This window comes from Rattus norvegicus, chromosome 5, assembly GCF_021556685.1.
Source record: "Rattus norvegicus strain SHRSP/BbbUtx chromosome 5, alternate assembly SHRSP_T2T, whole genome shotgun sequence".
In the NCBI taxonomy this organism is placed as follows: Eukaryota; Metazoa; Chordata; class Mammalia; order Rodentia; family Muridae; genus Rattus; species Rattus norvegicus.
The window spans coordinates 65,399,510-65,420,633 of NC_141538.1; the positions used below are offsets into that span (position 1 = coordinate 65,399,510).

Genomic DNA, 21,124 nt, shown 5'->3' on the forward strand with positions numbered 1-21,124 from the left:
AGACTGGGGGACCACGTAGGGGAGGAGAGAATGATTGGTCAACCGTGTGTGTGTGTGTGTGTGTGTGTGTGTGTGTGTGTGTGTGTGTGTGTGTGTGTGTGGCGTGTCAGAGATCGGCTGACCATATAGAGCAAAGATTGGTTACTGTTATAGTTGTTTAGAGAAGGTGGATCCTGGTGGGAGCCTCGGGCAGGCAGAGCCCTGTCCTACCTTCATAGCAAGCAGTATTCTGGCTATATTCTTCACTATAGCCGACTAATTCCCTGACACAGCCCCCCCTCCCCGCACCCCTGTCTCTCTGTTGCAGTTTCTAGGGAGGTTTGAGGCCCTCATTTTCTACTGGCCCTCACTGCTGTGCCTGGGTTTCCTGCTGGGTCGTTTCCTGCACATGTTCTTTAAGGCTCTGCCTGTTCACCTGGGCCTGGAGTCGCAGACAGTGAGTGCTGGACACTGGTTTCTTCAGAGCAGCCCAGGGGCTCTGTTACTGCTTCTCACAGGCTTTCCTGCACAGCCTCTCCGGTGAGGGAGACAAGCTTCTTAGAGCAGGGTGGGCTAGGAGGGTTGAAAAGGACCAGCTCACGGGCCTTTGGGGAACACAGGAGCCTGACATAGTTGAAGCTGGCTCCTAGGCACGGCCGATGCTGCGATCAAATCCTTGCCTCCTGTCAATGACCCCTTAAGGGACAGAACCCTAGCAAGCATCTGTGAGTCAGCACATCGCCCCCTACCTCACAGGAAGAAAAGTCGCTGCTGGAGGCTCACCAGGAAAAGCACGTGAAGCAGCTCTTGAGCAAGCCCCGCCCACAGTAAGCGCTCTTCCTCCCCTTCTCCCCTGCAGTTTGTACCAGGCCTTTCTGACAAGCCCTGGGATAGTGGAGGGACACTGCTGGAGTTCTTGCGGGTAACAGAAACCAACCCAAAGTACAACAAAGCAGGGGGGAAAACTGGGAGGATGGGGGATGAGGGGCAGGACTCTAAAAAGACTGAGAAAGACTCCATTTCAGGCTAACTGGACCAAAGACTTTTGTTTGATGTTTTTTGATAACCTGTTGCCCTATTCCTTAAACTCCAGTCTTTGTCCTTAAGGATGAGGGACAAAGGCTCGGTGAACGACCAATGCTCTTTTCTGTGTGTTCATTCATTCACAGAGAAGGAGAAAAGTCTTGGTTTCAAACCAGGGTGTATGAGTGGGACCCGTGCTTCCAGTTCCCCAGCAGGATGATTGGCACCCTCGTGCTGGCGTTCATCTGCCTCTACCTCGTAAGTAGCTCCAGGAAAGTCCTTTCCTGTTTTATAAGCAGAGCAGTGTCCAATCAGGGCTCACTGCGTCTTTGCGACAAGCAGTGCCTGCCTAGAGTTTGAATCAGACTGGAAACGTGGTGAGTTAAGGAAATTCAACCCTTTGACCTGCAAGGACCCTTCACCCATGTCGTGACACTCACTGGAGACTTATCCAGCATCAGTAATACTGGTGGTGGCTCACACCATTAATCCCAGCACACAGGAGACAGAAGTGGATTTCTGTTAGCTCAAGGCTAACCTAGTCTGTATAGTTCCAGGCTAACCAGGGCTACATAGTGAGACCTTGTCTCAAAAAAAAAAAATCCGTGTGATAAAATCTGGCGTGGAATAACAATCGATAAGGGAAAATGTTTTATATGGTTTGATATGCTAAACTGACTCAGGAAAGTTGGTAGAAATAATGATCTCTAAAGAAAACATATGGCTGTGCCAGAGCCTGACAGATACAGAGGCAGATGCTCACAGCCAACCATTGAACAGAGAACAGGGTTCCCAATGGAGGAGTTAGAGAAAGAACTGAATTAGTTGAAGGGGTTTGCAACCCCATAAGAAGAACAACAATATCAACCAACCAGACAGCCAGAGCTCCCAGGGACTAAACCACCATCCCAAGAGAACACAGGGATGGACCTATGGCTCCATCTGCATAAGTAACAGAAGATAGGCCTTGTCAGCATCAAAGGAAGGAGAGGTCCTTGGTCTGTCAAGGCTCGATGCCCCAGTGTAGGGGAAGGTTAAGGTGGGGAGGTGGGAGAGAATGGGTGGGTGGATAGGGAGCACCTTCATAGAAGCACCCTCATAGGATAGCAGGTTTCTGGAGGGGAAACTGGGAAAGGGGATAACATTTAAAACGTAAATTAAAAAATCCAATAAAAGAAAAAAAGAAAACAAACATACAATTATAGACAGTAAGTTATGCTGTGAAAAATTAAATACATCCCCTCCCTCCTTTCTCTAGACCAGATTTCCTCTGTGTAGCCCTGGCTGTCATGGAACTTACTTTGTAGACCAGGCTATCCTCAAACTCAGAACTCTGCCTTCCACTGCTTCCTGAGTGCTGGGGCTAAAGTCGTGCGTGCCACCACTGCCCAGCAGTGACTTAAAGATGAAAGTGGAAAGGTAGAATTGATTTATAGTATGGATTAAAGTTGAACTATCTTTCACTTGCTTTTTTTTCTCAAGAAGACATTTTCAGTGTTGATATGGTTCTCACTTCAGTGTTTTATCAGATACAATGTAAAAACATTGTACATGCCCTAAATCATTGGGCATAAAGTTGGCTGAGTCAGGGCAGCCGCAATACACAGAACACAGCCGGCAAAGCCTTGTTATCTTTGCTGTTTCGAAGGCAGACACAATGTTTCTTGTTCCAGTGTTTTTCAGGTTTTAAGGGAATGTGTTAGTTAGATTATACTGAAGTATCGATGCCATTCTAAATGCCAGTGGCTTGCCACTATGTGTCTCCCTCCCCAAACCCCACTGTTGAGCGTGTGTACTGACTGGTCGGGTGGGGAGGCAGCTCTCTTCTTTGCAGTTACTCAGGCACCCAGCATCCTCTCTCGTGTGCCTCTCCATTCCTAGGACCTCATGGCCACCTAGTGAACAGCAGGGAGGGAAAATAGTAAAAGGCTTCCAGAGGGGTTTTCCTAGACTAGGTGTATATCGCTTTTCCCTTCTGCTTCTCTTCAGTTGTCCAAATGGGGTCGGGTGGTCACACCTAACATAGGGAGGCTGGGAAATGTAGTCCAGTTCTGTGACTAAAGAAGTAAAGAAGGAGAATACATTTTTCTTAGTTAATTACTTTAGTTTATCTTCGTGTGTGTGTGTGTGTGTGTGTGTGTGTGTGTGTGTGTGTGTGTGTGGTGTCTTCCTTAATTGTATTCATTTATTCCATTAGGCAGATCTTTCACTGAACCCAGTTTTTGGCAGTTGGGCTACTGTGTAGCTAGCCAGCTTGTAGAGAATCTTCTGACTCTGCTCTCTAGCACTGGGTGGCTGCCATGGCTCACCTGGCTTTTATATAGGTGCTCAGGATCTGAACTCCGATCTTCACAATTATGTTACAAGTGCTTTACCCCCCCCTAAACCATCTCCTAAGCCCGGGCCTTTTTTTTTTTTTGAGACTAAGTTTCCCACTGAGACCTGGAGACTCTGATTAGGCTGGGCTGGGGAGGAGGTCACTGGGCTCCTGGGTTCTGACTGCCTCAGCCTCCCTAGCTCTGGGGTCACAAGCATGTACCACCATGTTGAACTTTTTATGTGAATGCTGGGGATGAAGTTCAGGTCCTTGTACTTTCTCTGTAAATACTTCAGCCACTTAGCCACCTCCCTAGCCCCCGGAGGATGGATTTGAAAGGACAACTGAAGCTCTCTGCAGCATTGAGTGACTCTCTTGGCGTTATGCTGTGCTTTAAGACTTTATCGAACGCCTTCCTTTGTTTTGGTAAAAATTTAAAAAGGAACATTTTCTATCAGTTCCTGTGAGTCAGATCTGCTCGCTCTGGCTCACTCTGCTACTTGGTCCACAAGCCACCCTCTCCTGGCTGTCTCCCTTTTAGCCACCCTCTCCGTGCGGTCCCCTAGGTGGTAGTTACCACACCTGGTGCATACACACACACACACACACACACACACACACACACACACACACACACACACACACGCATCTATCTCTTTCTGCCGGCCCTGGGTATTCTCACTCCCCACAGGCAACAGAACCAGATCCCCATGCTCCAAATGCCTCTCGACCATTTCTTTCACACGCTGTGCTCTTTAGCCCGGTAAGATCAAAGTTCCAGAATCTTGTAATTTAGCAATTAGATTTACATGTTAAATTCTCAATCCATTCATCCACAAGATAAATTCACTGCCAATTGATAAAGACATAAACCACCAACCAAGACAAAATTGATCTAGTTCACCTAAATTTGAACCATCCTTCTCCATAGACTCCATCTCTCCTTCCTCCTCTCTTCTGCCTTACAAAAACGTTGTCCCCGCCCCACTCTACTGTCCAGTCGTGTATCGCCTTGACATCAACCTACCTACCTTACACTGAGCACTGTCTTTTTTTAAAAATATTTATTTATTTATTATGTATACACCATACAGCTTTCTGTCTGCATGTGTGCCTGCAGGCCAGAAGATGACCCCAGATCTCATTATAGATGGTTGTGAGCCACCATGTGGTTGCTGGGAATTGAACTCAGGACCTCTGGAAGAGCAGTCAGTGCTCTTAACCACTGAGCCATCTCTCCAGCCCACTGAGCACTGTCTTAAGAGCTAGGAGAGAGCTGAAAGATGCTTCAGCATAGTCTTAGCCGGAGAGAAGCTGTGGCTTCAAGAGAAGGAGTAAGACATGGAACGAGAGCTCTGCCATTCTAAGAGAGAAGAGTTGGGGAAGGTGTTCTGAAGTCCAGTGGACTAAGAAACCGCCTGATGATGCTGGTGTTCACACTCTGCTCTCAAAAACAAACTTGATTAGTTCATTGGAGGAACCAGACAAGCAAGAGTGTGGTGGAGGGCAGACAGGACAGTGGGCAAGCATTGTTATCATGTGGAATACCTTCTCCTGTAGCTCCTGTTTAGATCAGTGTAAAGGGCCATGGGAGATGTGGCTGGTCTTGCTCCTAGGCTCACCTGCTATCTCCAGATTCCATTGTCTTCGAGTGCTTTTTGAGTCATTCTGGGTGAAGAACAAGTTTGTATATTATCCTTTTCAAGAGACTGTCTGGAAGAGGCTGGCCTCGAACCCTAAGCACATTGGTATTTGTTTCCACGCCGAGCTGGTCTGGGGAGATCGTGACACCTGTGCTCTGCGTCCACAGTTCATCGTCATTGAGTTTTGTGTATTTCTACACGTGAGAGACGAGCTGGACGTGTTTGAAGACAAGCTGCAGAGCTACCTCACCCACATGAACGAGACAGGGACCCTGACCCCAGTCATCCTACAGGTGAAAGAACTGATCAGCGTCAGTAAAGGTAAAGCCACTCACTCCCATCGTCCAAGTAGCATTCACGCTGTCTGATGAGGTGCCTGGATTTCCTTTGTGTGAGAGTTGATTTGTGCCTTCCTGGGTCCGCTGGGACAGAGGGCTGAGGCTGAACTGAACCTGCCAATAGAAGTTTCTCGTTTTAAGTTGTTGTTTAAGTTTTCTATCCTGCTGTGGTGATAAACTACACTTACAGAAGCAACACAGGGGAGAAAGTTTATTCTGCTTCACAGTTCTAGGTGCAGTCCGTAATACAGGGAAATCAAAGTGGCAGGAGCCGTGGGTCACAGCATACCCACAGTCAGGAAACACAGAGACAAGTGCGTTTTGGTCTCAGCTCCCTTTCTCCATTTAAACAGTCGAAGCATAGGAATGGTGCTACCCACAGTGGGCAGATCTTCCCATTTCATTGAATGCAATCAAGATGATCTCTCAAACAGGCTGTGGTAGTTTTAAGTACAGTCCTGCATAGGCTCATGTATTTGAACACTTGGTCTCCAGTTGGCGGTCCTGTTTCAGAAAGCTTAGGTGGTGTGGCCTCGATGGAGAAGATTGTTGCTGGAGGGGGACTTTGAGAGTTTCGGGAGCCACACTAGTTCCAGTTGCTCTCTCCACTTCCTGCTTGCTATTGAAGATGTGAGCTCTCAGTTGCTACAGAGCCACTGTGCTTGCCCGCTACCGTGCCTCCCCACAATGACCTTAACCGCAGTGAAGTGACTTCTTACTGTGTTTTTAACTTGCACCTTCTGAAAGTGAATAATGATCATTTTCTATGTATCTGTTGGGCATTTGTGTGTCTCTTATGGAGGAATGGCTTTTGGAACCCTTGTCTTTTATTATTATTTTTTTTAATTTATTGGTAACAGGGAAGGTACTTATGAAAGAAGCTTCTTAGAAGATGCACATATCTAATGATATGCGTATCATCTGTGGAAAGAAGAGATGTCCACTGTCTCCTAGATGAGAAAGAATTGTGGACAAGATGTCAGGATGCCTGTGGGAGAGATGATAAATGGCGGTCTTCATGAGGGTTCTGCTGCTGTGAAGAGACACCATAACCCAGCAACTCTTAGAAAAGAAAGCATTTAAGTGGGGCTGGGTTACAGGCTCAGAGTTTAGTCCATTATAGTCATGGTAGGAAGCATGGCTGTGTACAGGAAGACATGGTGCTGGAGAAGGAGCTAAGAGTTCTGCATCCTGATCCTCAGGCAGCAGGAAGAGAGAGCCACTGGACCTGGTTTTGGGCTTCTGAAACCTCAAAGCTTGCCCACTAGTGATACATTTCCTCCAAAAGAGCCATATCTGCTCCAACAAGGTCACACCTCCTAATCCTTCCCAAGTAGTGCCATTTCCTAATGGCTAAGCATTCAAACCTATGAGCCTAGGTGGGCAATTCTTACTTAAACACCACAATGAGTAAGGTGCTTAGTGTGCAAACAGGACAATCCTATTTCCAATACAAAATCTTAGGTGTGATGGAATGTTCTTGTAATCTCTAGACTGGAGAGATGGAGACAAGGGAGATCCTTGGGGCTTACTGGTTGACTAGCCCACACCCTAGGTTCTAATGTGAGATATTGTCTCAAAAATAGCAACAACATCACAAAAACCATATGGGCAGCTTATAAGGAACACTACCCAAGGTTGTCCTCTGGCCTCCCCGACACATACACATGCATGCATGCAAATACACACACACACACACACACACACACACACACACACACACACACACACACACACACATACAGTGTCACAGGGCAAGTCAGAACCCCCCTCTTGGTCTTATTTTTTTCTATAAAATGAGACTTAGATAAACAGACAGCTCGATGGTTTCCAGAAGGTTCTGTGGCATTGATGTCTTATGACCATAACCCACCAAATATCCCTGTCTTATTTTGTTTTCTATTGCTGTAACGAAACGCCATGACCAAGGGAACTTCAGGAGTGGGCTTATGGTTTCAGAAGGATAAGAGTCCATTGTGGCAGGAAGGTATCAAGCAGCCCGGTGGCTGGAGCAGAGGCTGAGAGTTCCTGTTTCGAATAGCAAGAGAGAGTCTTGAAACTCTCAAACCTGGCCTGCAGTGACATGATTTCTCCAACAAGGGCCCCTTCTGTAAAATTCCCAACCACCACCACCATGCGATCACCAAGCGTTCTAACAGCTGAGCGTATGGGGAACATTCTCATTCAAACTACCACAATCCCTTAAGTCGGTGGTTCTCAACCTGTGGGTCACGACCCCTTGGGGAGTCACATATCAGATATTGCATTACATTCCATAACAATAGCACAATTACAGTTATGAAATGGCAATGAAATAATTTTATGGTTGGCGGTCACCACAACACGAGGAACTACATGAAAGGGTCACAGCATTAGGAAGGTTGGGAACCATGGTGCAAGTCATAAGACACCTAATGCAATGGGATTTTCTTTGCATTGCTGGGAGAACAACATCAAAGCCAGAAAGGTACATACTTGGTAGGAATTACTTTCTCATAGCTCTGTGGACACTGAAGCAACAACAGCTGATCCTTCCATAATGCAGGGCTTTACGGTGGCTGTGAACATTTTACACATCCTCGGTGTGGATTTGTGTTTACTGTGGTGTGTCTTTGAGCTCCACACCCAAAGAGCATTTACACTGCAAGTTTAGTAGCCCCCACTCTTTTTATATTTATTTTCACTTTAGGTGTATGTATACCTCATGTGCCTGGTGCCCTCAGAGGTCAGAAGAGGGTCTCAGCTCTTCTAGAACTGGAGTGAGGATGGTGTTGAGTCTTCTCTGTGGTAACACCATTCTTTCGGTTGTGGACCTTAGCCTCCAAAGACTGAGCTCTCTCTTCAGTTTCACTCTTAATCACATGACAGTCTCCACTTCTGCCTCTGTTCTGGACATGTGTCTTTGTGTTGAGGCAAGGTCTCATGTAGCCTGGCGTAGCCTTGAATTAGATATAATGGAGGACCTTGAATTTCTCATGGCCCTGGCTCCACCCCACTTCCAGGTGTCAGGACTCCAGGACATGCCCCTGCTCTTGTATTCCCTTTCTTGTCCATTTGCTTGGGTCAGAGCCTCCTTTACAGTTCCAGAAGAACCGGTGAGAGTGGATGCTGCCTTTTCTTGATTTATAGGTTGGGGGGGGGGTGCACTTCACACTGAAGGAAAATGTCCTCTGAGGCGTTTGGCAGAAGCCCTTTCACAGGCTGAGGAAATAGCTACACATTCTCATTTGTTGAGTGTTTGCCAAAAAGGGTCTCTCCGCCTAATGAGAGTCAGCCATACTGATGCTCTGAGCTAAGCAGGTGACCGTTCTTCCTGTTTCCGTATCCCTCTCTCATCAGCATGCACAGTCTCTGACAGCCAGCTAGAACCCGTGATGGTGTGTATTGATTGTCAACTTGGCAGCATCTAGGCTCACCTAGGAAACGAGCTTGTGGTCATGCCTGTGAGGGATTTGCTTCATTATGTTACCTGAGGTAGGAAGAGTAACCCTAAATGTGAGTGGGACCATTTTATGAGTCAGGTCCTTTACTGAATAAGGAGAAGGGCTGCTGAGGGCCAGCATTTGTCTCCCTTTGCCTCCTGGCTGTAAATGCCAAGGGAGCAGCTGCCTCATGCTCATGCCACCATGACTTCTCACCGTGAACCTTAGACTTGTGAGCCAAAGTAAGCTCTCCCTTCCTCAGACTGTTTTTGCCAGGGTATATTGTTACAGCAACCGAAAGGTAGCCAAGACCGAGCCTAAGCGACAGAACTTGCTGAACGATGGGCGCTACAGACTCTCGATAACAGGTTAAGTGACCAATGCCCCAGCCCCACTCTATTAGAGGTCAGCTCTTATGGTATTTTCTATTCATGGTGCCTACTGAGGACGTGGATCATGCATAGCCTTCCCAAAATTAATTGAATGTAGTTGGAACATTTTGCCATGAAAGGTTTCAGAAGACTGTGCAGGAAGTCACCTATACCAAGGATGTATGGTGGCTAAACTGGGCACCAGCTCACCCACAGAGGAGGTGAAAGAATGGAACAGCTTTGCGTAGGCCTTGCTGGTGCGGATCTGCGCTCTGCACTTCCCCTTCAGGTGTGTTTTACAAGCCCTCTCATGTCAGCCTTCATATTTCAGGAGTGTGGGTGGTGACCATTTTGCCTGCTGCCCTCACGTGTGTCACCTATCTCTTCCACATTTTGGCCTGTTACAGGTAAGAGTATTCTAGGAGTCATTTGCATGACTTCAGAAAAAAAAAACCAAACAAGCAAAAGACAAACATACAAAAAACAACCCCCCCCAAAAAACCCAAAACCAACCAACCAAAAAAATCCAATGCATGACATTCTGTACCCAGAATTTCTGACCAGTACCTGCATGGCTTACTGTGGCTATGGGGAGTGAACACAAGGGCCAGGTATGGCCAAACACAGCTTTGGTTGAGAAAAATAAAAGCTTAATTGTCAGGCTGAACATCTATGATGAGCTACCATTATGCTTAGAGTCCTTATGCCAACATTGCCCCAACCTTGGGAGGTGGGTATTTTCCTCTTGATGTTACACTTGACAAAGTTGAGACTCAACAGTAATAAAATGACATGCTCAAGCTCTGAGCAGAGGGGCAATGACACTTTGGTATGCCTTGTGTGTTCTGCTTCATTGTTGGGTATCAGATCTGTTCCATTCTTCAGAGCTGATAACCCCAGGCTCCTAGCAGGTTGGTCTAGTTTGAGGGAACTTCTGTAGAGGCGGGATCAAGAGGTGTGGGAGCATCTAACCCAAGAACAGTAGTGCAGGAAGGGGGTGCATGCTTGTGTTTTCTCTCTGCAAGTCTCTCTCTGTGTGTCTCTGCATCTCTGTATACATATTGTACCTTGATAGGCACTTCCTTCTTTAGGTTAGGGAATTTTTCTTCTATGATTTCTATTGGAAATATTCTCTGTGCTTTTGATCTGGATTTCTTCTTTCTCTATTCCTATTATCCTTAGGTTTGGTATTTTCATAGTGTCCCAGATTTCCTGGATGCTTTGTGCTTGGGTGGGTTTTACATTTAACATTTTCTTTAACCAAGATATCAAACTCTTATATTTTGTCTTTACCACCTGAGATTCTCTGCCTTCTCTTGTATTCTGTTGCTGAGGCTTGCCGCTGAGGTTCCTATTGGAGGTCCTAAATTTTTCATTTCCAGTTTCCCCTCAGCTTGGGTTTTGCTTATTCTGTTTTCACTTCCATGTCTTGAACAGTTTTCTTCATTGCATTCCACTGTCTGTATTTTTTTTTAAAGATTTATTTATTTTATGTATGTGAGTACACTGTTGCTGTCCTCAAACACACCAGAATAGGGCATCAGATCTTATTACAGATGGTTGGGCGCCACCATGTGGTTGCTGGGATTTGAACTCAGGACCTTTGGAAGAGCAGTCATTGAGTCATCTCTCCAGCCTCACTGTCTGTATTTTTGTGGCTTTCATTAATGGATCTATTCGTATCCTCTTTAAGGTCCTTGCTCACAAACCTAAAAGCCATTTTGAAGACCTTGTCTATTTCTTCAACAATATGGCATTTTTCACAGTCTATTTTAGTAGGGTTGCTGGACTCTAGTGGGGACATATTATCCTGGATGTTATTGGTTGTGTGTTTATGCTGGCATCTGGGTTTGGGATGATTGCATTTCTAGGTGTTGATATCTGGCCTTGTCTTTGTTGGGTGGGTTTTTTCTTCCTTGGTTTCTGTTGCCCTCTCTGGATCTGAGGAGTGTGTGGGAGCTATGGGCTGCATGCTGGGGAATGCTTCTGAGTTCCAACCAGGTGGGACCACTAGGGATCCCAAGTAGAAATTATTTCTAGATATTGGGGGCTGATATAAGAAATGGGGATGGACAGAAGAAGGGCAGAAGGCAAAGAGCATCTACAGGAGGGAGGAAAACTGGGTTTGCCATGAGGCTCTGAATACTGGCTGGCATGGCCAGTGGAGAGAGTGCCTGGGGTGCTGGCAGCTGATATTAAGGGATTAAGGGATGGGCAAGGAGGCTGTAGGAGCTGCTCAGTTCCTCAGGCCAAGCTTCATTTTTTTCTTTCAGGCTAAGAATTTCCAATTCAGTGATCATGAAAAGTAGAACCCAGATTGGGAAAAAAATACTTGAGATTGAGTAAAAAGTGGGTGGGGAAGGTATCCCATAAATTTGAGTGTGGCCTTGTTGTGGTCTAATTTTAAAAAGCAGCAGAAAGGGTTCCCGTGAGTTCCCACTCTGCATGGATGGATCCACATGCTCTTGCTGTTTCTCTGTCAGCTGCTTTCACACACTGTCCCCTTGGTGGGTTGTTACCATGCCTGACACACACATGGCATTCCGTGGGCTGTGCTAGCATGACCCCACGCCTGCTAGCCCCAAGCATTCTGTAGCCTAGCACGGCTTCCTGTCACAGACTCTGCTCACACTCCCAACAGCCCAGTGAAGTCATGACTCAAGAGACTGTAACCCAACGACCAGATTTATATGTTAATTACGCAATGTACATACAATACATCCACACAATTAACTCACAACCAATAGATAAGGATATAAACCACCCATTTGATAAGATACAGTTTGCTCATCTACGCACACAAAGCCCTGTGCACATCCATCCCTTACGAATAGTCATAATGACCTGTAAATGCGCAGAGAGAAATCTTAACATCTGCCACCATGTTCTTTCAGCTGCTCCTTCCCTCGCTCTGGTTTCCTCTGCCTCTCTAAAACTTTTCTCCTGCCTATCCCTCCTTCTCGTCCAATGACAGGCCTCATTCTATCCCGTACCTGCTTCACCTGCATAGTGACATCAACCTACATGGCCTAGGGACAGAAAACGTCCCAGGTGACCCTCACGTACAGGCCAGGAACTGGACAGGGCTATCAGTGCAGTTTTAAAAGTGGCAGCTTTTTCTGTATCCTGGCTGGCTCCCAAATAAATGAGACAGAGACTATCAGGTTTATTTAATCAAGCTTTAGGCCTGATAGTTGAGCAGTATTAATCTACTCTAATCTTCAAGTCACATCTGGCTACTTCCCAGCCAAAAACAAGGGTGTGGGAAATGAAGTGGAGGGGGTGTGATTCTTTGAGGGGTTGTTGCCCATTTAAATTTTTTCTGTTTAAAAATGTATCATTAGGCTAGGCATGGCGGTGTGTAGGCTTAGATATTTCAAAGCCTACTTTATTAAGGGTTCTTAAAAGCATCAACCTCCCTTCTAGCCCACCGCCCTCCAGAGGTAGTGGCAAAGAAAGGATAACAGGAAACAGACTTATAGACCTGTAAGAAGTAGTTCCTTGGGGCCATTCCAGTCTTTGTTGTCAGCAGTTCAGTCCTCTAGCAAAACACCAAACGCAAATCAGCAGCGGCAGTCCAGTCCACACAGCAATCACCACTCACGAATCAGCAAAAGCAGTTCAATCTAGAAGAAACTTCGAGGCTCTGCCAATCAGCCTGAGTCCAAAGAAGCAGAAAGGAGCCTCCCAAATACCACAAGAACCATTGGCGAGTCACATTCTATAAAGTCCTGACAAGAGAAGATCCGCAACTCGATGCAAGGCGAATCAATGCCGGAGCCTCCTCCCACTGTCTGTGGGGTCATATTCATATTCTTTCTAAACACCACGCATCCTCTCACCTGTGTCTGCTTCAGCAAAATATTCTTTCACCTGTGTCTGCTTCAGCAAAACATCATATGCATAACTAAGTTTCCAAAGAAACCAGAAATTTCCACTTTGGCATTGCACATCTCTAATCCCAGCACTCAGGAGGCTGAGTAGTCAGATCTCTGTAAGATCGGGGCTAACCTGGTCTACATAGTAGGCTCCAATACAGCCAAGGCTATGTAGAAAGACCCTGTCTCAAACAAAACAAAGCAATGTATTATTATTGTATGTGTGGGTGCATGTGCCGTGGCACATGTGGAGGTCAGAGGACAATGTGTGGGAACTGGTTCTCTCCTTTTAACCATGTGAGTCCTAGGGGTTGAACTCAGGTCAAAAGACTTTGCAGCAAGCACTCTTACCTGCAGAGCCATACTGCCCATCCTTGATTTTTCTTTACGTTGCTATTAGGTTAAGCTATCAACAAATTGACTTCCTGGTATTAACCGTTTTAAAAATAATTAAGTAATATGCATTCACCATAACAGAATAAGAATGAAGGAAAAACACATATATTCTCATCTAAAAGATTCAATTGGTGTTTTGGCTTGATCAGTATGAATTACTTTTATGGACTATAGTAACCCTGAAGACTGACGAGAAATCAGAACTCTGTGAGGAGAGGCAGCTCACACCCTCTGACTGCCACAGGCCTCCTCGGGCCTTTTCATTGAGCTTGGACCCTAGAGAAAGCACCACGGTTTTGAATGTCACCGACTTTCCCCCTTCCCCAGAAAGCATATGAAGAGGCTATGGGCTGGAGACAAATACTTCCTTCCTCAGAAGTCCCACAGTCCCTCTTCAGCAGCGAGTGTGGTGAGTCTGTAGGGGAACTGGGCCACACCTGACAGGGCAGCGAGAGAGCAGGAGCACAGAGAAGTCAGGCCAGGCCTCCAACCTGAGACACAACCATGAGAAGAACCTGCTCCGGTCAGTGGGTTACCCTCAGATCAGGAGGACTCCTAGGTATAGGGCTTGGGGGGAATGAATCTCCCATTCCACTCTGAGACCCCCCTTTTCCCTTCTAACTCCCAGGTGGCCATTGCAAGGTACTCTGGCTGGCAAATAGCCTACATCCTCTGGGGTAAGTGCCACCCCATGACCCACGTGACAGTGCGTGTTTCCTGGGTATGTGTAGAGCCACGGCTGTGAGGAGGGACATGGAAGGGCTAGAAAAGCAGCCATAGCTTCTAGCTTTGGGGAGTTTGGAGAATGGTGGAGAAACACCATTTATCATCTCCCCTCTGCCCTGGGTTCACTGGCTGCCTTTGCTAAGGGCATCGGGGAGAAGGGGGGAAATGGGCCTCTGCCCCAGCTCAGAACTCAAGGACTTTCTAGGGGAGTTGACATTGGAGCTGCAGGAAGATAGGAAAATCTCTCTAGGCAGAAGAAACAGCACAGGCAAGTGTGCCAAGGGCCTCTGGTGGAAGAGGGCATAGGTCAGGTCTGCCTGCAGGGAGGAGTGTGGGAGTGGGTCAAGACGGATCCCTAGTGATGCCTTCTACTTCATCTACAGGCTACCTCATCATCCATGTGGTACAGAGCCTCTGTGGTGTGATGCTCATGTATGGCCTGGTGCTGCCCATCATCCACCACCAAGGCCTGGAGATGCTGCGAGGACTTGGCCTTGGGGTGTAAGTGCTAAGCAGATGTCTTCTTACTGATCCTGGGGACCCGGCCCTGGGGCCGAGCTCTTGTTCTGATGACCCAGGGATGGGGTCATCACAACACTTCACAGAGAGGGAATCTTATGTTCTCAACAGGCTTCCTCTCCTGTCATTTCATGGGGCCAATACTTAAACTCCCATTTTCCAGCAAGGAAACAAGTTTGTGTGTGTGTGGTGTGTGTGTGTGTGTGTGTGTGTGTGTGTGTGTGTGTGTGTGTGTGAGAGAGAGAGAGAGAGAGAGAGAGAGAGAGAGAGAGAGAGAGAGAGAGAGAGAGGTGGAGGTGGAACAGGAAGGGCAGCAGGGATCTTGGAGAAGTTAAATGATGTGCTGTGTTACCTGGGGTAAAACCCTTACCCTTAGAGCCTCACTCAGCTGGAGACAGTGAATGGCTGATTGCACAGCACTTGTCATACCTCTTCCCTCTAAGAGCTCTGGGAGTTTGGTGCAGTCAGGAGACACATGCTAGAAGGCTTGAAGGAGAGGAGCAGGCTGGAGCCCAAGTCCCAGTTAGTCACCACCAACACTGCCACTCATGTTGAGTTCAGCATGTGTCACCCTCCGGGAACCTCATTGCTCTGAGTGCCTTGACACCATATTGCCTAGAGCCGCCTGCGTTCCTGCAGTGCACTGCCCGTCTGCTCTCTGGCAGCCTTCTCAAACTAATTCATCCTCAATATAAAAGGATTGCATGGCTATATGCTATGCTTATTTTTGGGGCTGCCACCCTTGGCAAAAAGGGACATCATGGGCAACCATGGGTTAGGATCTGGAACTAGAGAATCATCATGTAGGCTTGGGGAGCCTCCTCCCATTTGTGACTCTTTTTTTCCATGTGCACCATGGGCTTGGCAGTGGGTGGGGATCACAGCTCAGAGCTTGTTCTACTGTTCTTCTGGTTGGAGGTTCTCTCTCTCTCTCTCTCTCTCTCTCTCTCTCTCTCTCTCTGTCTCTCCACCCACTGTGTATCAGAAGATTCTGGAACAGTAGAATAGACCACCTTGGGTTGGACATGTTCTGTGTTTCAGCCTCACCCTATCCATAGCTGTGGGCCTTATAATTCTACAAGTGTGGATTGCTGGCACATTCTTCCTGCAGCCCAAGCTGGGCCCAGCTGACAAGCAGAAGCCCCTGGCTCTCAATAACAGGTGAGGGCAGAGGAGGGAGATGGAATATGTGGGGCTTCTATACTTTCTACCTAGTGGTGGGTGGGTTCTGGGGTGCTCTGAATTCTGTGAGAGGCTAGAAAGTTGTGCACAGGGGTGAGGTCTGGGGAAAATGACCTGGGAGCCAGAATTGCCCTTTCCAGTAGGAGGAGAGCCACGTTACATTGTACAACCTCAGTAAACGTGTGGACCTTAGCTTCCCGGTTTGTACGTTATTCTGCATTCCTTCAAGAGGAAGAAACACATAAAATATGGCCAGCACAGCCAAGTACCTACAATCCTTTGTCTGTCATTCATTCATTCATTCATTCATTCATTCATTCATTCGCTGAGAAAACCTTAGCACTGACAACAGAGAGATAGATATCTCTATCCACCACCTCTGGGAGCTTTATAGATTGCTATGGAGGACTGGCATGTGATCTAAAGATGATGATGAGGGACTGAGGAGGGGGAGCAGAGGCAGGGAGGAGGGGAGAGGTAGGGGAAGAGGGGGAGCAGAGGCAGGGAGGAGGGGAGAGGTAGGGGAGGAGGGGGAGCAGAACAGTGGGTGGAGACAAGGAACTAGCATGGTTGACAGCTACCACAGCACGGATAGAAATAGTGAGACACAAACTCCATGTGTTGGGAGATCAGTGAGAGCCCCTAATGTCCACCATAGAGTGTTACACAGCATGGGGCACCAAAGGACACAGACTGACAAGGATAAACGTCCTCTGTCAGGGGTCTGTGGCATTCAGGATGCAGTTTGGTGCTGAGGCAACAGGACCATGTCATCAGGTGGTCCTTTGGGACTTTTCCTCTGGAGGACCAGGGGCAGCTCTGGCTGGGGTAGGTGCTTATGGCAATGACGATGGTGAATCATAGCATTGACACAACTCTTAAGCCAGCTGTAGCCCTGTAGTTTTTCTTGATCTTTAAGAAGCCTCATGCAAGAATCCAAAGGCCATACAAAGCTAGGAACACTCACCGTACAATATGCTCAGGGCTCTCCACCCCCCATCAGGGACCACACATCCCTCCAGCACTGTGGGCAAACACTCAGCTCCACCTGCCCCCAAGCGTGAGGTCATAAGCTTAGGAGACAGAGTTGCAGAGTTTAGCACCCGGTCTGGATGAAGCCAGAGCTGGCTGTGTTGCTGCTTTGCCTGACAGAGGAACTACCTCTTGTCTGCTTCTGTCTGCAGGAAAGCCTTCCACAACTTCAACTACTTCCTGTTTTTCTACAACGTGCTGCTGGGCCTGGGTGCCTGCCTCTCCAGGCTGCTCATCAGCTGCCTCCTGGGCACATGGCTGATTGCACGCATCGACAGGACCATCATGCAAAGCGGCTATGAGGGTGCAGACATGGGTGCGTAGCAGTCCTGCTGGCCACCTCCTTGAGGGAACAGCCAGTCTCATCCCTTTGTGAAAGCTGACTGGAAAAGATGGCTATGAGCTTACGTCTTCCCTTGGGCTTACAATTGGTTTCTGGCAGAGGTCATAAAACCGGGCACTTGGTTCTGGTCTGGGGAGATGACTCGGTCATGAAAGGACTTGCTGTGTGCCTGAGGACCGGAGGTTGATCCCCAGAACTTATGTAAAAAAGCCATGTATGGAATGCTCTGATTACAATCCCAGTACTGGGGATGTGGAGACAGGAGGTTCCTTAGGGTTGACTAGACAGCCAGCTTAGCTTAATCAGTGAGACCCTATGAGCACACACTAGAAATGTGTATTCTGGTGTGTGCTCAAAGGTACAGGGTTATTGAACTCTTCCCGTCCCACAGGCCACTGAGGTATAGGATAGGTGATTCAGATTTTCCCAATAGATTGGAGACTAGAACACAGCTCTGAAGTATCAGTATTATGGCTTGAACATTTAGTGAAGAAAGTATCTAGTTTAATATACTCTAAAACCAAAGCCATCTGTCTGTTCTTTTTTTAAGATTTATTTATTTATTATATATAAGTACACTGTATTTGTCTTCAGACACACCAGAAGAGGGCATCAGATCTCATTACAGATGGTTGTGAGCCACCATGTGGTTGCTGGGATTTGAACTCAGGACCTCTGGAAGAGCAGTCAGTGCTCTTAACCACTGAGCCACCTCTCCAGCCTCATCTGTCTGTTCTTAAGGAAGGAAAATTAGTGCTTCTAGCCTCAAGCCTGGCCACGCCTTCCTCAGCTGTTTAAGATATGCACTGACACGTGCTCTGTTCTCTCATGGCTGCACTGATCCCTTCTCTGCCTTCTCATGTCTGCTCTCAGACCCTTCAAGCTTTGAGTTCTCCATCGAATGTTCAGAGTGGAATGCTCTCTCCAAGAAGCCTTCCAGATCTCTACACTCACTCTATAGATTCTCTCTAAGAACTCAAGCTACCAGGGCCAGGGAGTGGGAGGAAGAATACTAGCAGTTAGCCAGCATGGGAGAGACAGAGGCAGGCAGATCTCTCTTTGTGAGTTCAATGCCAGTCTGTTCTATACGGTGAGTTCCAGGCCAGTCAGGGCTCCACATGGAGACTCTGTCTCAGAAGTAAAAATTAAAAAAGGACGAACAGCAATCGAGTAATAAACAGCACTAAATGGAGAATAATGGGAGGCGCAGCCTGGCTGACCTGCTTTTCCCTGGGTTTCAGGCTTCGGTGCATGGATCGGGATGCTCTTTGTGGACCATTACCACACCAACCCTGTGCTGGTCAGCTTTTGCCACATTCTGATCACAAGCCACAAGGATGGAAAGCTGCAGAAGACTGCGAAACATGGGTGCCCAAACCAGTCCGCAGGTACTGTCTGCTGTTGGGACCTGTACCGGGTTCAGAGTGGAAAATGGGTAGCCATGGACTCCCCAGGATCCTCCAGAGGCACCAGACCCCCTTCCCACCCCCTTGCTCTGTATCCCTTTAAGCCAAGCTGCTCAGGAGGCACTGCTCCCATCACTCAAGCAGTATGGCTTGCCCTGCAGACTGGCTTACCTACGTGTTCTGGAACTGAACCCTGGTTCTGCTAGCACAGTTATTTATATCCCACTGTCTTGGGGTGCCAATGCACACCTCCCGCTACACAGCAGATGTGGTTTTCAAAGAGGAGATCAGTTGTGTCTTCCCCCCTCACCCCCCTATTGCTCACAGGAAGCACTCTGAGTTCCTCCTGCCCAGGAAGGGCTCAGATACACCCAGTCATATTCCCTACAGGTCTGTGAGATAACTCACATCCCTCCTACCTCTCATCCCCCAGGAGTCCTGATCCAATGCCTCTTACCACAACTTTGCCTTGTGGGTAGCTGCTCCAAAAGTCTTTGAGGATAGCAGAGGCAACACCCAAGCCACCCCTTCATCTCTCTACTCCAATTCTGTCCTAGGTCCCCGATTCTCGGCCAGGGCCAGAACGAGGTGGTTCCTGCTGCAGACGCTGATCAACAACCCCAGGCTCGCCATGCTTAGAAAATCAAAATCAGGCCATAGTTTCAGAGAGTTCACACAGATTCTGCTGACCTGCTCAGACTGCTGATTGGGCCACCAGCTTCAGCTCCGAGGCTAGGCCATCATCCCCTTTCACAAGGGACTCAGGCTAACTATCAGCCATTCCCTACCATGGGACAGGATGACATGGGCACTGTTCATGCACATGATAGACAGCACTGATCACTTGTGCGATGGCCATGTAGACCAATGGTTTAAGCCTAGAATGCTCTCAGTCCCTTGGCCAAAAAGAAAAACAATATAAAAAGCAATGTCTGTGGAGTGAATTTCGCCTCAGTGACCTCCACTATTTGTGGGAAGGCCGCCATGGGGGTCACCTGCTAAGAAGCATGAAAGAGAGGCTGGATAAATGAGACGGCTCGGGTCGAGTGCATTTGCAGGGGACTCGGGTTTGGTTCCCAGCGTCCACGTTGGGCAGCACACAAGTGTCCGTAACTCTAGCTCTATGGGATCTGACCCATTTCTGGCCTCTTCAGGCACCTGCACAAATGTGGCAGACACATATACGCTTAAGTAAAAATAATTAAAAAAAAAAACGAATCTTTAAAACATTTTTTAAAAGAAGTGATGGAGTGAATTCCTGCCTTATGGCCTGCTGGAAATGGAATCAGGGATGACCTAGGCCTTCCTCCTAAAGATAGTCTGAGTCTATCTGTGGGATCACCGACGGAAGCCAAGCAGACATGGAATAATAGGCCAGCATCCCAGGTGGAGAGCAGCACTACTAAGGCTGTGTGGGCAGGAGACCCAAGGCATTTGATGATGGCGTTCATGTTGGGTACACATGCTGGAAGAAGATGAAGCTTATTCAAAAGACAGAAGTGTCAGGCTGGGAGGTGTGGACAATGCCCTTAGGCAGAGCTCAGAGCTGCCCAAATTTTCATGCTCAAAATGGCCCAGCAGAGATACAGTCTGACCATTGAAAGTCTCCCCTGAGCCTGAGCAAGTGCCATGAGGACTCAAAGTCTCCAAGCGCTTGTTGCTCCGTACACTTGGTCCTGCTGGCGCATGCACCAGGGTTATCCCTTTTAGATGAATCTTTACAACAGCTCTTTGACTATTTGTTTTGAGAAGCTGAGAAAATGAAGAGCCCCCTCCCCTCCACCCCCCACCCAACACTTTCTAGCTCTGTGACCAAATGACTTTGTCTTTCTCTATTCACAGATACCTCTATCTGCAAAAGGGGCCAACATCCCAACTCTGTGTATCATCTTGAGGATAAAATTATTCAAAGCACACAGACACCTTTAAGCTTGTGCCCGGCACTCTAAACACTCAAAAGCAGAGATTCAACTTTGGTTGTCTCTATGGTTTGAGTGTAAGCAGTGTCTCCCAAAGACCCAGGAACCTGTTAGGACTCTAGTCCCTAGGATGGCACTATGCAGAGGGGTGAGGCCTTTGGGGGTAGTGCCTACTAGGAGGTCCTTAAGTCACTGGAGGCATGTCCTTAAAGGAGATCATGGGACTCTGGTCTTTTTGTTTCTTAGCTGATCAAATGAGTGTTTTTGCTCACTAGACATTCCCACCACACTTGATATGCTGCCTCATTAGAAGCTAAAATCAATGGAACATTCCTTCATAGACTGTGGCTTCCAAAACCATGAGCTCAAATAAATATTTTCTCTCCATACATTAACTATCTCAGGTATTTTCTTGCAGTAACAGGGAGATAATTCAGATCTCATGTCACAGAAAAATTCACGTGTGTGTGTGTGTGTGTGTGTGTGTGTGTGTACGTGCGTGCGCGCATGCATGTGTCTTGTGGATATGGGTATGTGTGTATGCACAAGCCTATGTGTCTGTCTATGTCCATATTATTTATCAGGATATGCAAATTAAAACCATGATACTATACAATCACAATGTCTAGG

General features: G+C 47.5%; 1 protein-coding gene across 6 annotated transcripts in view; it reads left to right on the forward strand.

The window, feature by feature from the left end:
- The window catches only part of Stra6l (STRA6-like), a 42,265-nt gene extending 21,382 nt beyond the window's left edge, over positions 1-20,883 (forward strand). For 3 of the 6 annotated variants that reach the window (XM_087547984.1, XM_087547983.1, XM_087547987.1), the window contains exons 8-19: positions 308-436; positions 736-806; positions 1,149-1,260; positions 5,130-5,283; positions 9,425-9,500; positions 13,695-13,776; positions 13,996-14,044; positions 14,477-14,594; positions 15,654-15,773; positions 16,979-17,142; positions 18,411-18,557; positions 19,133-20,883. In XM_087547984.1, the coding sequence (XP_087404110.1) occupies positions 308-436; positions 736-806; positions 1,149-1,260; positions 5,130-5,283; positions 9,425-9,500; positions 13,695-13,776; positions 13,996-14,044; positions 14,477-14,594; positions 15,654-15,773; positions 16,979-17,142; positions 18,411-18,557; positions 19,133-19,281 (1,371 nt within the window). In that variant the 3' untranslated portion in view covers positions 19,282-20,883. 6 annotated transcript variants of the gene reach the window in all.
- The last annotated feature ends 241 nt before the right edge of the window (positions 20,884-21,124 follow it).